The 21,480-nt window shown below is 37.5% G+C and overlaps 1 protein-coding gene across 1 annotated transcript in view; it reads right to left on the reverse strand.

Moving 5' to 3' along the window:
- Positions 1–20,939, reverse strand: part of gfra4a (GDNF family receptor alpha 4a) — a 148,441-nt gene extending 127,502 nt beyond the window's left edge. The window contains exon 1 of the mRNA XM_067385097.1: positions 20,820–20,939. Coding sequence (XP_067241198.1) covers positions 20,820–20,862 — 43 coding nt within the window. The 5' untranslated portion in view covers positions 20,863–20,939. The remainder of the gene's footprint in view (positions 1–20,819) is intronic.
- Between the last annotated feature and the right edge of the window lie 541 nt (positions 20,940–21,480).

Here is a 21,480-nt window from a genome sequence, read left to right on the forward strand (position 1 = left end):
GAAATCACGTTTGAATGCGCGTTCGCATTTTACTTTTGCTTTCGATTTCACGATCACGCCTACTCTGTGTATAGGGAGCGCCAGTGTCGAACATGCATTCTCTAAGATCGAATCTTCCACCATGGTCTTGTCAGTCATCTCATCACTTACTCTTGTCACGTGATCAGCGAACACTGATTCCTGCTGCACTATGTGTTGGATGAGCTGGATGGAATTAAAGTGACTGTTATCCAATTTAATTAAATGGTTTTTATTTCTATAAAAATCAAAATGACAGTGGAGGCGTAATGTAACTATAGCGGTGGCATATTCTATTCTAACTTCACCCTCACACTCCATCATGGCATTATCGCGAGACAGCTTTTCACCTCAACGAGTAATCTCATCACACCCCTACTTGATATATTCATGTAGGTCATGGGTAACCAAGCCTGTTCCTGGAGGGTCACCTTCCAGCCGAGTTTAGCTCCAGCCCTAATTAAATGCCAATTAAGGTTTTCAGGATCAATAGAAACTTCCAGCCAGGTGTTCTGGAGCTAAACTCTGCAGGATTGGACACTCCTGCTGTAGGTAATAGGCCTGGGTCAGATCTAAAACTGTCAAGTGTGTAGTTCACTGGTAAACAGCAGCAGGGCTTTGCCTTTGTCTGCAGGTTCACCTTAAACATCTCGATTTCAAATCATCACACAAACAAACACACACACACACACAGCTGCAGCCCATGAAGTCCGTTGACCCCTACACTCTAAGCTGAGGATCAGTGAGAAGGTGAGTAGGAGGAAAGTAGACATTTCTCATTATGGTTCAATCCACTAAAGCTCAGCTTACAACAGCCCACCTGCGGTTACCCAGCCAACAGCAAAACACTAAATACAAGCACACCGCGGGATCTGTTGTCCGAATCAGTTCATAGCTACAATCGCCTGCTAGATTTTCTATGGCTTGCTAGATTTTCTATAGGCTTTGAATTGAATGGTAAATCAAATTAATTACAGGACATGCCATATCATTGAACATAAGCTTCTCACAGACCTACAGCAATCCATTCTGCTCTTGTTTTCAATCTGTCCATCTGTTAGTAACCATGACGATTTCATTTAGGATCTATGCATGTTAAATATAACTTGCCAAATCTTCACTTAAAGGTGCCATCGAACGTTTTTTTTTACAAGATGTAATATAAGTCTAAGGTGTCCCCTGAATGTGTCTGTGAAGTTTCAGCTCAAAATACCCCATAGATTTTTTATTATTAATTTTTTTAACTGCCTATTTTGGGGCATAATTAGAAATGCGCCGATTCAGGCTGTGGCCCCTTTAAATGCTCACGCTCTCCGCCCCCCCAGAGCTCTCGACTCTATCACTGCATAAACAAAGTTCACACAGCTAATATAACCCTCAAAATCTTTACAAAGTGTTCGTCATGCATGCTGCATGCATACATCAGATTATGTGAGTTTAGTATTTATTTGGATGTTTATATTTGATTCTGAATGAGTTTGATAGTGCTCCATTGCTAACGGCTAATGCTACACTGTTGGAGAGATTTATAAAGAAAGAAGTTGTGTTTATGAATTATACAGGCTGCAAGTGTTTAATAATGAAAATAATGACGGCTCTTGTCTCTGTGAATACAGTAAGAAACGATGGTAACTTTAACCACATTTACCAGTACATTAGCCAAATGCTAATGAAACATTTAGAAAGACAATTTACAAATATCACTAAAAATATCATGTTATCATTGATCATGTCAGTTATTATTGCTCCATCTGCCATTTTTTCGCTATTGTCCTTGCTTGCTTACCTAGTCTGATGATTCAGCTGTGCACAGATCCAGATGTTAATACTGGCTGCCCTTGTCTAATGCCTTGAATGGTTGGCATATGCAAATATTGGGGTCATACATATTAATGATCCCAACTGTTATGTAACAGTCTGTGTTATGTTGAGATTCGCCTGTTCTTCAGAGGTCTTTTAAACAAATGAGATTTATATAAGAAGGAGGAAACAATGGTGTTTGAGACTCACTGTATGTCATTTCCATGTACTGAACTCTTGTTATTCAACTATGCAAAGGTAAATAAAATTTTTATTTCTAGGACACCTTTAAGAGTTAAAGTGTGTTCCCGTAAAAATGAAAATTCTCATTAATTACACACCCTCATGTCGTTCCAAATTCTTTCGAAGAGACTTTCGTTCATCTTCGGAACACAAATCAAGACATTTTTGATGAAATCGGAGAGCTTTCTGTCCCTGCATAGACAGCCTACACAAGTAAAACTTTGACTTTTCAAAAAGTTCATTAAGAGAAAACTAATCCATATGAATTGAGCGGTTTAGTCCAAATTTCCTGAAGAGAATGAGTCACTTTATATCACTTTATATGATGAACAGACTGAATTTAGGCTTTTATTCAAATATAAACATTCATCAACACACACATCAGTTGTGGTAAACAGAAGCGTGTGATGTGTGAGAACCAATGAGGTTCATTGTCGTGTTACGCATCACATTTGAGCTTCCGGAAGAGTTTTGTTCTCGTGCGTCAAGCACAGTTGAGCTTCTGTTTATAAACGAAAATCTTACGGGTTTGGCACGACATGAGGGTGAGTAAATAATGACAGAATTTTCATTTTTTGGGTGAAAATGAATTTTGGGTGAATTTTCATTTTTGGTATCCCTTTAAGACTGAAGAACAGGCAGCCTCTTAGAATATCAGAAATTTGCACTGTATAGGTTTCAGTTCTCTCATGTGTACACACATACACAAACAGTCTGGACAGAGGCTAAGCGATCGTTAAAGTAGAGAAATTGAATTTTAGAGCTGAAAAAGGTGAGGGCTACAACAACCTTGTGGCCTTAGATCATCATTAGAGACCGAAAAAGAGACAATGAGGGAGAGAAAAACGCGGAGAAGAGGGAGGATTTTATCTTGACCTGATTTAAGATGCCAGTGGTTTGTCCTCGTGTTTTACCCTCCCTCTGCTGTTTCTTTATCTCTGACCCATTCTGTTGTCCATTTCTCTTTTATACAAACCACGTTTCCCCACCCACATGTGAATACTGAATGTAAAATGTATTTCACCTCCTCCTACCTGGCTGATACCACATTATATTCAATACAAAAAATAATATTTAAGCATAAAAGAAGAGTCCTGCCATGGCAAAGCTGAATATTCAGCATCATTACTCCAGTCTTTAGTGTCCCATGATCCTTCAGAAATCATTCTAATATGATGATTTAGTGCTGAAGTAGCTTTTTTTTTTATTATCAGTGTTGAAAACAGCTGTGCTGTTTAATATTTTTAGAGGAAAAGGTTACTTTTTTTTTTTTTTTAATTCTTTGATGAATAAATAGTTCAAGACATAACACAGAAAAGTGCTTTCAAGTGATTTAATTAAAACCATAATTTGAACGATGTGTCATTTTCCAGCACAGGTTTTGAAGTCTATCTTATGGCGCTTTAAAAAATACAGGAACCACTTTGTGCCTCTGATCTACTCTTCTCTTACGCTGTACATAAAGACTGTCACTGAAAGTTTTTAAGGCTTTTCAAAGTGGGGTGAAAATACTGAATATTGATCGTTTTACAGAAGCAAGGATTGCTGGCAGTTTCTGTCGAGTGTGCGTTGGCGACAGGATTCAGATTGGTGCGATTAGTGCGACTGGCTTTGATTTAGTGTTTGCATACCTGTATGTTTCTGTGCATGAGCGTGCACGATGCTTTTTCATTGCTTTCCCCTCCATTTCTCTCCCTCCTGCTCTCTTTCTCTCTGCTCAATCCTGTAAAACACTCCAAACCAATAAAATGCTGTTGCACTCCTGTCTAGCCCAGATTGAACAGGAGAAACAGGTGTGGTCTGTCTGTGATCTGCCTTGTTAAACACACACTGCAGCCAATGTTGATCAGAACGCAGGCACTGTCTGTACAGACAGAATATCTGATTAAATCCTTATTCCCTCGCCACACTAGAACGCACAGCAACGGATATAGCATGCCACTGTCCTTTATTTCATCACCACAAAATACCAGGATGCACTAGGAAACATGAGGATTTGTGCAGATGAAAAGAGTGCACACAAAAAGGTCAACACAATTAAGTGGATTAGCCCTGGAAAAAGCTGCAGCTGATTAGATCACTGCATTCTTCTCCTCCCTAAACACCTGGTAAGTTACAGCAGGTGGTCGAGCTGGAGGTGCTATCAAAAAAAAAAAAAAAAGATTAAACAATATTGCTTGGGACTGTAAAAAGCTACATCTGTAAATTATTCCATGGTGTTTCTGATATTAGGGGAGATGAGGGCAAAATTGGCCACAGGGTAAGATAATCCACCGCTTTTAGGTGGTCAAACACAAAATAGAGAATGTGAGAGAATTTTTAGGAAGATGTAATCTATTCTTTCTGTCTGTAATCTGTTGTAAATTGTAAGGTAAGATGAGCCACTAATGGCCATATGATACATAGCCTTACAACCTAAAGAAATGGAACATTAAATAGAATAGGGTGACAAAAGCAAGTTTTGGGTCAGTAAGAAAGAAATTAAAGGGTTAGTTCACCCAAAAATGAATGTCATTTATTACTTACCCTCATGCCGTTCCACACCCGTAAGACCTTTGTTTATCTTCGGAACACAAATTAAGATATTTTAGTTGAAATCCGATGGCTCCGTGAGGCCTCCATAGGGAGCAATGACATTTCCTCTCTCAAGATCCATAAAGGTTCTAAAAACATATTTAAATCAGTTCATGTGAGTACAGTGGTTCAATATTAATATTATAAAGTGACAAGAATATTTTGGTGCGCCAAAAAACCCCCAAAATAACGACTTATTTAGTGATGGCCGATTTCAAAACACTGCTTTAGGAAGCATCGGAGCATGAATCAGTGTATCGAATCTGCTGTTCGGAGCGCCAAAGTCACGTGATTTCAGCCGTTGGCAGTTTGACACGCGATCTGAATCATGATTCGGTACACTGATTCATTTGTGCTCCGAATCTTCCTGATGCAGTGTTTTGAAATCGGCCATCACTAAATAAGTCGTTATTTATTTATTTTTTTTGGCGCACCAAAAATATTCTCATCACTTTATAATATTAATATTGAACCACTGTACTCACATGAACTGATTTAAATATGTTTTTAGTACCTTTATGGATCTTGAGAGAGGAAGTGTCATGGCTCCCTATGGAGGCCTCACGGAGCTATCGGATTTCAACTAAATTATCTTAATTTGTGTTCCTTTAGATTAACGAACGTCTTACAGGTGAGGAACAGCATGAGGGTGAGTAATAAATGACAGAATTTTAATTTTTGGGTGAACTAACCCTTTAATTCTTTCTTTCAGCAGGGACACACTAAATTGATCAGAAGTGACATTAAAGACATTTATAATGTTACAAAGATATAGTACCTCTCAAAAGTTGGAAACATTACAATTTTTTAATGTTTTTGAAAGAAGTCTCTTATGCTCACCAAGGCTGCATGTATTTAATCAAAAATAAAGTAAAAACAGGAATATTGATAAATATTATTACAGTTACATTGTCAGCATCATTACTCCAGTCTTCAGTGTCACATGATCCCTTTTAATACATTTAATTCCATTTGATTTAATTCCATTCTAATATGCTGATTTGCTATTCAAGAAACATTTATTATGATTATTATTACAATATATAAGATTTTTGCAGTAAAATATCCAAAAACCACTAGGCCAGTGTTATATATTTTGTTCAGTTGAGTACTTACTGTACAATATCCCAAATGTTTCCAACTATTTGTAAATTGTGAGAAAAATGCAATTTTAAGCAAGGATCCAGGACGTGTGAGGAGTCGCCTGTCAATGTCGTCATATCCGCATTACCCTCGGTTTCCGGTTTTATTTTGTAGAAACCATGGAAACACTAAAGACGCTTTAATATATTACATGATTTATTAGACAAGACACCATGTTAAAGCCCCGCCCTTTTTTAGAAAGCAGGCCGGGGGCAGCTGCTCTTTTGCATTTAAAGGGACACACACAAAATTGGTGTGTTTTTGCTCACACCCAAATAGGGGCAAATTTGACAAGCTATAGTAAATTATCTGTGGGGTATTTTGAACTGAAACTTCACAGACACATTCTGGGGACACCAGAGATTTATATTACATCTTGTAAAAGGTGCATTATACTGTAGGTCCCCTTTAAAAATTATATTGTTTTAAATAATCAAAATTAGTTAGAAAGGATAAAATTATTTACTGCAGGGGGACGTTAAAAAGCCCTCTTGAAAAACCTATCATCAATTCTTCCTTATACACACACAGCTGTTCATATATAAATGAGTCCAGGGAGACAGTTTACATTTTGACCAATGAATGATGAGAAATATGTGGCAGCACTTCTGCTGTTAGCCATCTGTTTAGTGGACACGACTGAGAATCAAATCAAATGCTGCTGCCCACGTGCTGTGATGGTATCGATATTCTCACCTCCCGATGCTTCATCTATCTCTCCAGATCTCTCGGTCAGTGGGAACATCACTCTGCATCACACTGACTAATGAACATTGATAGCCCTCGAGGAGGACAGTGGGTAATCCCGGGAGCATGTCGAGGAAACAGGGATCAATAAACGCTGCTTAATAACTGTCCATCTCTCCTATCGCTAACACTGATGACCATTTTGTCAACACAGCAGTCCCCATACAGCCTTTTTTTCCTACATTGTCACATTTAATTAAAAAATTATTGCATTTTTGTGGGGGAGAATGTGCATTTAAACTATGAGACTACTACTGAAAATGTGTCAATATTTCTGTTTTTTTTTTTTTTTCACATAACAAATTATGGTAACTAAGTTTAGAGTCCAATTGTTAACTAGCTGCTTATTAGCATGCATATTACTAGGATACTGGCTGTTTATTAGTACTTACTGTATAAAGCACATATTAATGCCTTATTCTGCATGACTATATTCTACATCCCTTAATCCCACACAATACCTAAACTTAACAACTACCTTACAAACTATTAATAAGCAGTAATTGGGAGTTTGTTGAGGCAAAAGTCGTAGTTAGTAGTGACCCTAATCTAAAAATGTCCCAGTTTTACTTAATGGACTCCATTCATTTGTGTCAAATCTCAAGACCCCAAAGTATATGGACAAATGTATCGCCTTCAGCAAAGGTTCTTCTCGCCACATAGACTTAATTAAACTACTTTGTACCCTTCAGTGATGGACAGCAAACTACAGCACTTGCGCACAACAAGAGACTCGTTTTAAATATAGATTAACTCACCTTCTCAATATTGACAACATTTATCTCTATTGTTTAACTCAAAAAGTTAAAACCGAAGGCAATCCAAGTAAGACCAACAAATTCACTTTACCTACAAACCTATGCTATTTTGTCCAATCTATACAGTAGCCTCTACAAAGACAAGGTAGAAATGAGTTTTATTGAGTAAAATAGAACAGGGCAGCGTGTGTGTGTGTGTGTGTGTGTGTGTGTGTGTGTGTGTGTGTGTGTGTGTGTGTGTGTGTGTGTGTGTGTGTGTGTGTGTGTGTGTGTGTGTGTGTGTGTGTGTGTGTGTGTGTGTGTGTGTGTGTGTGTGTGTGTGTGTTTCATGCAATCACAGTGATCTGACTGTCATGTAAACATAATTTGAGCTGTTCTGGTGCTGTGGAGCATGAGGCTAAAACACAAAACAAATAAAGCATTTAAAGTTTACTTAGCTATAAATGAAGACATATAGCACTTTTATTGGTTTTATATAAAGCTAATTATTAATAGTACTACTGACTAACCCCAAACCCTGCCACTAGAATATAAAATTGGCATTTTATAAATTAAATTAATAAAAAAAAAAAAAAAACATGGCAAATAAGCTTGTGATTAGTTAACTCTCTGAATAATAGAGTGTGTGCATGTGCAGTAGGAATGGATTGAGAGGGGTGGAGCTATTGATTAGGGCAAATAAACAGAAGCACAAGTTAATTTTAGACACTTTGGCAATGTCCTTAACTGCCCTTAACTTGTATGAAGCAAACTATAAAGGTAACCACACTACACAAAACTACCCAACATCAATTTCAACATCAATTTTAAAGGGGTCATATCATAAAAGATCTAATTTTCCTTTATCTTCAGGGATAAAATAGGAGTTCAGTGTGACACATTCAAACTTTCAGAACTCAAACCTCCCTCTGTGTGAACTACATTATCACCCAGCTTTAATCTGCTAAATGCGACTATAAGGCATGAAGATATTATAAACATTAACAACACAATTTTCTGTAACGCTGCTTTGAAACAATGCATGAAAAGAGCAATATAAATAAAACTGACTTAACTCATGAGACCAAAACGACAAATTATGGCTGTATTCATTTCACTTTTGTGACATCATATGGTTGGCTAAATTAACATATGACCATCAGCACATCACATCAACATTGCTTAGGGATTTAAAGAGAACCTACAATGTTTTTTTTTTTTAAATTATTTTATTTTACTTTTTCTTTAGTGTGTAATACAGCCATTTGTTCATGTAAAGCAGTGGGTCCCAAACTGGGGATGCCCCTAGGGGTGCATGGAGTTCTAAAAAGGGGGGCGCTGCAAGGCTAAGGGATAGTGTACAGTCAGCAGATTGTTATGCAAAATAAACCTTCAGGGTGATACAAGACCCCACTGTAAAATGATCCAGCTTATTATGCAGATACTTGCCACGCAAGTAAATAATAGAACGCAAAATGTTAATTTGACATATTTTACTACTTCAAGATGTCTTGAAGTACCTGCTTGAGAGATTTGTTATCAGTTGTAGAGGTTGCTGTCATGAATAACAGACCACTAGATGGTGCAATTGAAGAATCGGGATTGAGTATTGCAGGGAGCCGTGTAAATATATAAATAAATGATGGATGGTTCTGCATTAAGCATGGATAAGGAAAGGAATGCCAGTGCCAGGCGATGAATCCACTTCAAACATCACAACTACCAAAACACACTGTCTACTCCGGATGCGAGTGGCAACAATAGCAAAAGAACCCATTATAATCAGTGATGCTGTCTACACTGGAAGCGGCATGGATTGACTTGACACATCAAATCCATGAAAGTAAACTGATGCCCCGTTCTGTTTCTGGTGTGCTCTGGTGTACGCTTGCACAACTTCTGATGCAAAGGATAAATGGATTTGTAATGTTTGCTTTGTTGCGTCCAGTGTAGACATGGTGTTTTAAAGACAAGAAAATATGATGAGGCATATCTCGCCCTAGGTTTCACTAATGCAACAGTGTGTAATAAAGAGAGACAAAGGTTTGTTGCTTGCCTCAGAATATAAGCTTCTGACAGTATGAAGCCAAACAAGTTAAGATGCCACTTAGCGACTTTACATTATGAACACAAAGAGAAGCCCATTGAAGTTGAGAAGTTGTAGTACTGTATTCATTACAATGTTTCAAATAAATCCTATAGGATTTTGCAAGCAAGGCCATGTCTGAGAGTGTCTGTATGTGGGTGCATGTAGGTGGGGGGCTTATATTTTTCTCTATATAAGGTTGACCTGGCAGAAAAAGTTTGGGAACCACTTTCTGCAAAATTACAAAGCAAAAAGTCCATGCCAAAGGGAGTTTCAGAAAGGGAATCTCCAATAGAAAACACTTGCTTCAAACGCCTCGTTTGTATTCTTGCCATCATTTCTGTGATGTAGCTACGTCACAATGTAACACATTAGCATTATGCCTCTGCTGGCCACTTTGGTTCACCCTCATACAAAATAGTTTTAAAGCCAGGAAGATTTTATCGCTTTATCGTCAAAGAAACACTGTTTTTTCAATGTGATGGAAAAACATCATTACATAGAATTCCAAAGGCAGAGGAACTGAAGAATCAGGCAAAACTGACGCCATATTTAACATGGTTACTCTAGTGTTTACAGTGCGTCATAAAGCCTCTGGAGCTGAAATACACACGGTTATGGTAAGGGGTGGTACATTTCCAACACACACTCTAAGCAGTAGACCAATCAGAGCACGTTAGGCTTTTCAGAAGGTGAGTTTTAAAGAAACAGACAAAGGGTCAGACAGAGGGTTGAAATCGGGTGCTGCAACAATGTAAATTATAAGAACAATGACTGGTTTCTTTCTCTTTTTTAACATTGAATCATGTAAACCTATTCTAGCAGACCCCCAGAACAAAATTATGAACCTGTAAATGAGCATAATAGGGGCACTTTAACACCTTAGTCCACCCTGTTACAGTAAGTAATGATACATAATATTATCGTTAAACATCAGAACAATACGATTATGTTATTCTAGTTGTTCTAACTAAAAGTAAGTCTCGGGTTTGTTTCTAGATTCAACTATTCCTATTTCTCAGACTTTGCATAACAAGTGGCTGTTATTGAAGAATGGAACAGTGCAAACTATTTTGGAGCCAAAAGCAAACCTGCAACCCATAAGAATCTGTTCTTATTTAATATGCAAAGAGGCTACAGCTCTTAAAGGTACTAAAGCAGCAACACTAAACAATTAAAAAAGTGAGGACGCAATATCACCATGTAACTAAAATTACAAACTTCAAACATGGACATAAATGATTAATAGATGTCAGGAGAACAATGAAATGAAAAAAATTATATATATTTAATAAACCCTTTACAAAGTTGTTGAGCTGTCTATTGAATCTTCCACTGCTTTATTCCGTATTTCAGTGTGTTCTTTGTCAAATGTTGCCTCATCTTTTATAAAAGATAAAGCAAAAGATAAAGGAGATTTTTTGAGAGTTATTTGTGAATTGCATTCCACAGTTAAGTGCAGCTTCAAAAGTCTTTTGTGAGTTGTTTTTTTAAACAAAAATGTCTATTATGCAATCACACAGAATAAGTTATTGATATCTTGCTTGCTTTTCAAACTGTGCACTCTGTTGCATTTCCAAACGAACTACAAAGTACTTGTTCACAATCGACACCTGCACTGTTAATGACCATTTATCAGCTTCCACCATATTTCATCCTTATTACGGGCCAATCAGCATGGTGCATTTTGTCAGTCTGCTAATTACAGACCAATCAGCTCAGTGTGTTTTGGTGAACCACTCATTAGGAACCAATCAGCTCAGTGTGCTTAGCTGAACTGCCCACAGATTCTTCCACTTGTTGCCGTGGTTTGACCTATCAGTCCTTTCCATCAGCTCCCAAATGAACATGAAGGGATCAAAGGCGGAACTGTGTGAGGCATATCCAATGTGGCCCAACCTAATTATGACTGATGCCATGCCAAGCCAGCTGATTTTAGCCTTTGACTATAATGAGCATGGTGACAGCTGGCACCACACCATACGTGATACATACACCAGTCATGTTACACCAGAGGTGATGCAGCTTTTGTCTGAGTTTATATGCATGTCAATGAGTTTGCTAGAAAGTATGCATGCAGGTTTCATTAGAACTTGAAGAGATATTACTTATGCCACACTGCAGGTGAATACAGGGATTTTCTTTACTGTCTTTATTGTGAGAATTCATGGGCACCACATCATTGCAGTTGATCTGTACACACACACACACACACACACTCACACTCACACACACACAGGGTCCGAACTTAAAGGTGCAGTAGAACGTCTTTTCAAAAGATGTAATACAAGTCTAAGGTGTCCCCTGAATGTGTCTGTGAAGTTTCAGCTCAAAATACCCCTTTTTTTTTTTTTTTTATTCTTTTTTTTTTTATTATTCATTTTGGGGCATCATTAACTATGCACCGATTCATGCTGCAGCCCCTTTAATTCTCGTGCTCCCCCGCCCCCGGAGCTTGCGCTTGCCTTAAACAGCATAAACAAATGCTTAACACTTTACAAAGTGTTCGTCATGCAACATGTCTAATCGCGTAAGTATGGTATTTATTTGGATGTTTACATTTGATTCTGAATGAGTTTGATTGTGCTCCATGGCTAAAGCTAACATTACACTGTTGGAGAGATTTATAAAGAATGAAGTTGTGTTTATGAATTATACAGACTGCAAGTGTTCAAAAATGAAAATAACGACAGTCTTGTCTCCGTGAATACAGTAAGAAACGATGGTAACTTTAACCACATTTAACAGTACATTAGCAACATGCTAATGAAACATTTAGAAAGACAATTTACAAATATCACTAAAAATATCATGATATCATGGATCATGTCAGTTATTATTGCTCCATCTGCCATTTTTCACTATTGTTCTTGCTTGCTTACCTAGTCTGATGATTCAGCTGTGCACAGATCCAGACTTTAATACTGGCTGCCCTTGTGTAATGCCTTGAACATGAGCTGACATATGCAAATATTTGGGTCATACATATTAATGATCCCGACTGTTACGTAACAGTCTGTGTTATGTTGAGATTCACCTGTTCTTCGGAGGTCTTTTAAACAAATGAGATTTATATAAGAAGGAGGAAACAATGTTGTTTGAGACTCACTTTATGTCATTCCAATGTACTGAACTCTTGTTATTCAACTATGCCAAGATAAATTAAATTTTTAATTCTAGGGCACCTTTAAAACTTGCCAAACACCAAATACAAGTAAAAATAGATTTAGTGAGTAAACAGAACAGAGTTGCTCTCTAGGTGGTCGGTAACTTTATTAGAAACTGCAGCATTACATGGTTTAAAAAAAACCTGCAAGAATTATCATTTTAGCCTTGCTGATGTAAGTGACAGCTTGCTATCTGTCAATCTGTCACGTCTTGCTTATCTTCTAACAGCTTACATCTCAATGGAAGATTCAGCATCATAGAATATGATATTCATGTTGCAGCACATATTCCTTGCAATAAGCTATAAAAACAAAATCTGAGGGGCAAAATCACAATGTCTTTATAATTTTACAGAGAGACAGCGACAGGATTAGGTTGTATATGATGCTACAAGTGACACATTATAGACTAATAATCAGTTTGACCAGTATTTAGTTAATATTCATAATTTTTCACATAATTAATTGTTGGTTTTTTAATATTATCTTTTTTACTGATATGTTATGCCATCTGGCAAGTTTTTAAAAATAACTCTCAATAAATGCTAGTATAATGCCACTGTGCTATCAACAGAAAATAATCTGGGTAAAGTAACTAAATATTGTATTTACTTAATATTATATATAGTATAATATGTATTTGTAATAATAAGGTTAGTAATAGGTTAAGTCATGAATAAAATGGTTAGTGAGTTAGTGAATGATTTAATTATTATTGTGTAACAATTGTCAAAAGGATAAAATATATGTGACCCTTGCTGTCAAAATGAGTCAGAATGTGCATGAGCTAATTTTGAGCTACAGGCAAAACAGTCAGTTTGGGGAGTTCATTAAGCCCTCATCTAGCGATCCCAATGCTCCAAATAGCAATTAAACATCTAAAATTATCTTTATTTGTATGTTTTCTGAGAGGAGTACCTTTCCTTTGACCATGAATAATGCCATTTTTCTCTGCTCTCTTCTCGACGACTAGTGCTTCCTCTCAGCACAAGTTTGATATCGTTGTAAAGCGCAGCATTCCAACTTTGTGAATAATTCATAGTGAATTCTCGATAACATGAGCCTGAACCAATGAAATGTAATTTTCAACCTCATGCTGATGTAAAAAAAAAACAATTACTGGAGCTGACTGACAGAACCGAAGTGCACGCACAAAGACGCCTCAGACAGCACATGATCTTAAACATACACACAGAATTACAGTACATCAAAAAATCTGTTATACTGTATGTTATGTCTTAAGTGAACATTTGGTTAATTGTTGGGGAAAAACATCTGATGTGTAACATTATATTAGATCCATGTGATACAGTAGGTCTTAATATATAGTCTGTTTCATTAATGTTAAAAGGTGATAGAGAGGATCTTTTCGTCGACTGAGAAACCAAAGACTGTTACTGAGTTTTTGAAATGAGCACATGCGTAAGAACAACCCCCCTCCTTTACAACTTATTTCGAGGGAACGCCTCCCAAAACTCGTGCACGAGTATTGGAACACGAGTGTTTACAACCGGCATTCGCTGTGTCCTGTTAGTGGATTCATTATGTCGGACTCACCGCAGGTAACTCATAATCTGCAGTTGTTACTCCTGTCTCCTGACAAAAACATTGCATGCGGCGCCTGTGGAGTGTGGAAAGTTACTGGAGCGCGCAGCTGCGCACGTCTCTCACAAGGAACGATTGGCTGATGTTTTTAAGGCCCTACCTCGTGCACAGATGATGTATATTAATATTATTCCTTTCAGTGCACCTAATAAATAGTCTTTTATCAGTTAGTAAAGACAGTTTCAAGTAATATTGCAAAAATGTATAAAACAAAACATCCTCTTTAGCACCTTTAATCAAACAATTGTGGAATCATGGAAAAATAGTTTAATATGCATATATTTTCCTATAAATATTGGTTTTGACTTGGTTTGTGCCAAATTTGGTGTTATTAGCAGGGATTTTAAGGTAAGGTTAATAGGTGATTTTGTATTGGAACCTTCAGAAAAGAAAATTTTAACTCAAGGTTTCTCAATATTGACTTTGCTGATTCTATCAACTTCAAACAGGTGTAGCTCAGTCATTTTTTTCCAACAAATCATACATCATTTTGATTAACGAATAACGACTCATTTTGAAAATTTGCTCATTGCAACTCATTTTGCCAGCATGGTTCACATATATTTTGTAAAATAAGAATAATGCTAAATGCAGTTTAAAGGCCACCAACAAAATTTATCACTAGTAGCTTTTCTCTTTTAACCAGCCATTGCAAAAAGTTGATTTTGGACCCTGAACACACATGCTCAAGCCAAAGGCACATGTTGGCTCTACCAGCGGGTTGAGATTCACATATTCTCTAAATCTCTCCCAGACAGAAAGGCTACAGTAAACAGAACAAAACGTATTTCAATTCACACATCAATTTATATCCCCACCCAGGCAGAGACCGAGACCCTGCATTGTTGATCTGTATTCTAGTGGTTGCGGCACATGGACTCGATGAGAGTCTGAACCCTGTTCATTTGTATTCACGTGACTGTAGCTCCGTAGCACTAACAAGACATCTCTGCTTGCGAGCAAGGTGGTGACTTTCTTAAGCTCCCTGTCGAGATAAAATCTCTCCAGACAATCTCAGGCCTTTCCTATTCCGCCTGTCGGTATGCCGCATGGAAGTCGTAAAAATGCCAAATTCTTTTATTGTGGCGCTGGTAATTGTCCTGGCAGTTTAATCGTGCCTTTTCAAAAGACGGCGGAATGATGGGCTGTTAACATAATGAGCGGCTCTGTCACCTCCTCCTGTGCTTCAGTCCTCTCTGCACGCTCCACGATTGTGTGTGTGTTCTTTCCTTTATCTAAATCCAAAAAAGGTCTCCATTTCTTCTCTTTTCTTCTCTGCTCTCTCCAGATGATAGGGGCGGATCGGATCCTGTGCAACATGCCGACTGAATGGATGACTGACTCTAAATGAGCTCACACCAAGGGTGCATATTTCAGATCTGACCTGACACATGCACACACATATAGGCCTATATATATTGTCAGGTGTGCTAGATATGACACCAGACTAGGATCGGGCGGTATGACGGCAGAAATGTGTCAACCGACAAATTCCGGTATACGCCGCAGTACATGTATCCATGCACAGTGGCATGAGGAGGGAGAGCATGTTCATTTTCTCTCATGTCACCTCTTTGTCTTATATTTGAACCTGTAGCATACCTGTATTGTTTTATGAGGTTTAAAAATGCACTTCAAGGAGTAAGCGAAGCTTCCATATTGGCATGGAGAATTTTTAGATTGTTTTAGAGGATCATAACCTGAGCAAACCCTAGCACACATTATTGACGAATACGATTTTGAGTCTGTTAGGAAAAATTGATCTGCTCAGCAAGACAACACTACTGCCAATAAATGACATAATTGAAAAGCTATAATTAAATAGCTAGAATGATACAGCAGTATCCTTAGATCTCACACAAATCTAAAAATAACTTAAATGTCAGCGAATGTTAAGATTTTATAGTTCCTCCCAGAAGGTGAGAGTTTACAGCTCAAGCCTCCTTTCTATTATTTCTACCAACACACTCTAATGGCAGTTCATAACTATTTTAGGTTTGTGGGGAATTGATATGTATTCATATGATCCCATTTGTACATTTTTGTACAGTCTGCTTACACCCCAGTTAGAATTGTTTCGAATGGACCTTCATAGTTGTTTTTTCTTCTTTTAAAAATTGTATGTTTTCAAACAAATCAACTTTTATGAACTTACAAAATCACCAAGTCATAAACTATTTACATTTTCTGATGAGATTAGGTTAATTTCGACTCATTGATAAAATCAACAACATAAAAGTACTGTAGGCATGAAGCACTGTTGAAAGTTTAATTAAAAAGAAACAATTAAGTCTAATCTTGTGATCCTGTGATAACAAGATTCAATATTGTGACAGTTGTATCATTCCAGAAGGATCTAGATGTGTGAAAAGCCTCAACATATTGCTAAAATATCTCAAGTTGATGATGAGGATGAGGTTGTGGTTACAAAGGTGTTAGTCAAAAAATAAGTTCACCCAAAAATGAAAATTCTGTCATTATTTACTCATCATAATGTTGTTCCAAACCCATAAGTCTGGAAACACAAAACATAAATGAAGATGTTTAAAGGTGCCCTAGAATTAAAAATTGAATTTATCTCAGTGAGGCCTCTATTGCCAGCAAGATAATTAACACTTAATTAATGCCCAGAAAGCAACTAGATATATTTAAAACAGTTCATGTGACTACTTGTTTCGAATCAGTGGTTCAGAGTGTTTATCAAACTGCCAAAGTCACGCCCCCCAGTGGTGAACCATTGAAATCTCGAAACACTTATGATATAACGAAGCCTTGTTTACTGAAATCACATGACTTTGGAGCTCTGAACCACTGATTCAAAACAAATGATTTGAAGCTTCATGAAGCAGTGTTTTGAAATCGCCTATCACTATATATTATTGAATATAGTCATTATTTTGTTTTTTTGGTGCACAAAAAGTATTCGCGTCGCTTCGTAACATTAAGGTTGAATCACTGTAGTCACATGAACTGTTTTAAATATGTCTTTAGTACTTTTCTAGGCATCTGAAAGTGTTAATTATCTTGCTGGCAATAGAGGCCTCACTGAGCCATCGGATTTTATTAAAAATATCTTAATTTTTGTTCCGAAGATGAACTGAACATGAGGTTGAGTAATTAATGACATAAGGTTGAGTAACATTTTGTTGTCGCATTTCTAGCAATAATTGTTATACTTTTATAAAAGTACATACTATATATATATGATTACTCATGCCATGATATAAGATTTTGATCATAGCTTCCATCTTTATACCAAGTTCTGTACGATGAGTCCTTTATTGAGACATTACAGCCCTGTCTGCACATCGCACATTAATGCTCATCTATCTTACCTACTTATCCTTGGCTGAATCAAGTCAATACCAGTCAATATTCACTCTAAGGGACAGCTAATTAAAAAGTCACCCCAAAAAATCATGCTGAAAGAATAGACTAAGAGATGTGCAGAGGATAATTAGCAGGGTGAAAACAGACAACCTGGACAGGCCAGAAGGGGAGGGGAGGGGCCATTCACATTAATGCTGGTGAGAAACGGCAGCCGTGCCAGAATAAATTCATATCCCAGCAAGGTGCAATGAACAGCACCGCATAATGTAATCTGCCACAATTCAAGGTTACTAAATGTGCGGCTAACAAATTTATTCAATCCCCTAAGAGCTTAAAGGGCTAAATGAGCATTAGTCTAGGAAAGGTGGAATTAATTTGCCTTACATGCATGAATTTCACACTATTGTTAACTGTAGGAAATTACGTAATGATCACTTGTATTAGCACTTTGAGAAAGGGTAATTCGGATTTGCAAAAAGGCTCATAACAAGAATGAAAACTTCGAAAAATGTAATGTAATGTGAAATTATAGGATAATCATTCAACTTAATCATAACTTAAATATTTCATTTCCGCATGTGAAATGTTTATATTGCATTTAAGACTTGCTAGCAAAGTTTCTTTAAATGATTACACTGCAAGAAAACAGTTGACAAAGCCCATTAAAGTTTCTCCTTGGACTGGCACTGTGATGGCTGTCAAAGTGAAGTTTGACACCGAAGGACACAAACCAATCATCGCTCACATTGCTTGTATCTCCTCTGTAGGAGAGGACGCTTCATAGTTTGACCCAAAATATTTGCTGTTAGCACAGTATTGCACTTATAAAAGAGGCAAAATGAACACATGCTGACTTGTGAGTGCTAAGAATAAAATGTCCCCTCAAGGAAAGTAAAACCTGAACAGCTTAATAAACATACAAAAATATGGTCACACTTTATTTTACAGTACATGCACTTACAGTGTACTTACCTGAGAAAGTACTGGGTAATATAAGGTAACTACATGGGTTAAGGTTAGATCTAGAGGTAGGTTCAGGGTTATTACCTAGTTATTACACATAATTACTATAATTACAGGACTGTAAAATAAAGTGCTACCGAAAATGTCTTAATGAAATTGTAAAAAATGGTTTGTGTGTGGGTTACTATTGGGTAAGGAGACAGAAAATATCATTAGATAGAAGTCAACGTGCAAAAATCAGTCCAAAAGTGTTACTGTCCATCACTGACTGTATAAAATGTGCCTCTGGCTGTCTAGTTGCATGGTGGCTATATGTCTTCCGTCCTCTGCATGCGAACCTCAGTGGAAAATGTGTGTGTATGTGTGTGTGAGAAATAGAGAGAGTATATATTACACTGATGGTATGCTCTTATCTGCAAGATTAGCGCTTAACTGAATGTCGGTTTGGCCTGTTTTTATTAATCCTATACCACTTGAGGCTTTTGGTTTTTCCTCACAATCCTATAATGTACCTGTTGTGGCCTATTACTTTTCTGTGACCCTGGACCACAAAACCCGTCATAAGTCACAAGGGTATATTCAATGGCCAACGACACATAGTATAGGTCAAAATTATCGATTTTTCTTTTATGCCAAAAATCATTAGGATATTAGGAAATCAGAAGATATGTTGTAAATTTCATAGAATTAATATATCAAAAAATAATTCTTGTGAGTGGATATGCATTGCAAAGGACTTCATTTGGACAACTTTAAAGGCGATTTTCTCAATATTTTGATATTTTTGCACCCTCAGATGCCAGATTTTCAAATAGTTGTATCTCTGCCAAATTTTGTCCTATCCTATAACAAACCATACATTTCAGATGATGCATGGATCTCAGTTTCAAAAAATGGACCCTTATGAATGGTTTTGTGGTCACATTTTATATATCTGAGGTTGAACCAGTGGCAATCCTGGTTTAATTGGTGCCCTATTAGGCCAGATAACACCTTAAATCAGCTTAGTAGTTCATTATAACACATTTTTGGTTGATACAGTTTTCATACCAAGCAAGGAAACCCAGGTTCAAATCCAGGCTAAATATTTAATCACTTATAGACCAAGCAAAATTGCAGCTGAACTTGACAGATAATGCATCTCCATTGTATGTAAAAGAGAGCTTTGACATTTTGATATCTGCTTATGTGTTCCACGGAAATATGGCATATGTCTTTTGTAGCAAAATAGGTATGATGACAGAATATTCTGTTTAAATTCAATTATCTGCATTATTTCATATAACCATCAAATATTTCATTCTTATTTGGGGGATGGGGGTGGAGTTGCATTCAAAATTCCCTCAAAAAATATGGTGCAAGTTTGAAAAACATGACGCTTCTGATGACGATAATGTCTTGTAAGAGCCTAGGATGAGTTTTTTGTACCACCCATTCACTTTCTCTGTTCTTTGTTCCCGTTTAAGTTTAAAAACATTGTGACATTCACATTTATCTAATAAATGTAACCCATTTATGTTCCATATTCAGTGTGGGAATTTTAAATCTAAAAGCACTAAATGAAGCATGACTCAAGCAGTAATGCCTCAGCAAGGCTATTAAACATTACACTATCTAAGAGGGTAAAATAGAGCTGTCATCATCAATCTGAGTTTTTTTATTCTCCGCTCCAGCATGCCAAGAAAGCTTCTCTTAAAACGTCTGCTTTCAGCCTGTTGCCCAATGCACAAGCGCTTCTCTTGAGACTGTTTGACAAAACTAAGTCTCAGTGGAATACACAAATGAAACGACAAGACGACAGGAGCCAGCGGCATGGGTTCTAGTTAGGAGGTATCCTTCGCAAACGTTTTGACAAGAGCCCATGACTCCACAGTCTGCTGGCTCTTCATAATTCTAACATTTGCATAGCTGCAGTAGGATGCGTCCTGCGCTCTACCTGCGGACCGCGCGAGATGCCACGATGACGCGCACAGCTTGACGGACAGGGTGTCAGGCTGCTGCTTTAATGATGGAGGTAATGTGCCGTGAACGAGCGCATTAAATGCAAGCGACAGGTAATTTCAACACACAAACATAATCACATTAGCAGGTCGTCCGATCCGTCTCATTTGTTGTGCCAAACATGATAATGACACTTATATGCGCACTGACAATATTGTAAATCGAAGCAGGAAAAGATTTGAATGTCTCAACAGCTTAAACACCGCAACTTTCCGATAGAATAACATATAAGGATATTACAATCGCGAAAGAAACAAGTTAAAGTTAAAATGCAGCGACACGGTAAAGATGATTCGTGCGTCTGCAGGCAAAGGATTCATCATTCCCTTCACATCCGCAACAGCTGCAACTGAGCTCATCCTCCGTTCCCCCCAAATCAGCAGAATTAATCGGAGGAAAACTCACCAAAAATTGCCAGCTGGAACAAGTAGAGCCCGATGAGGTCCATCCTGCTTAGAGCCAACAATCTCGAGGCAGTAAAAGACTTTCGCGACTGCCCGTGTCCACTGGCACCAAAGTTGTCCAGAAAACGTCGTACTGCGTTCAGTGCTGCTTTCCTCCAAAAATGCGAGGCGCAATCCAAATCATTTCACAGGTACAGAGCACGTCGAGAATCATCTTTTTATTCCCCGGCAAATCTGGCGCCAGATGAGGGAAACAGTTGCGCAAAATCAGTCACAAAACGGCACTATTTCATTGACAAGTTTGGATGCTGTGTTAATAACCTCATTAGCACTCAAGACACTAATTAAAGAGCGGTGTTGGTCTTCGGGAGTAAATTCGGCTGTTTTTCGTGAGGTGCTGCGTCTCTGTCTAACTCCTGAGCGCAAGAGAACTGCACTGACACCAAATCACTGGACGCGTAAGAGCACTGCGCTCTGCCCTCCAACTCTACTGACAGCACAGAAGAGCGAATGTGAGGAAATCGAATGCAATTAAATAACATAGTCTTCGAACAACTCTTAAACACTAACGCGTTTGTAGATTTTTGTTTTTAAGCAAATTTTAGAATTCCATCACGTTCCTTTATAACAAGATTAAAGTTTTCAAATACAGAGAAATTTAA

The sequence above is a fragment of the Chanodichthys erythropterus genome, chromosome 5 (genome assembly GCF_024489055.1).
Source record: "Chanodichthys erythropterus isolate Z2021 chromosome 5, ASM2448905v1, whole genome shotgun sequence".
Taxonomy (NCBI): Eukaryota; Metazoa; Chordata; class Actinopteri; order Cypriniformes; family Xenocyprididae; genus Chanodichthys; species Chanodichthys erythropterus.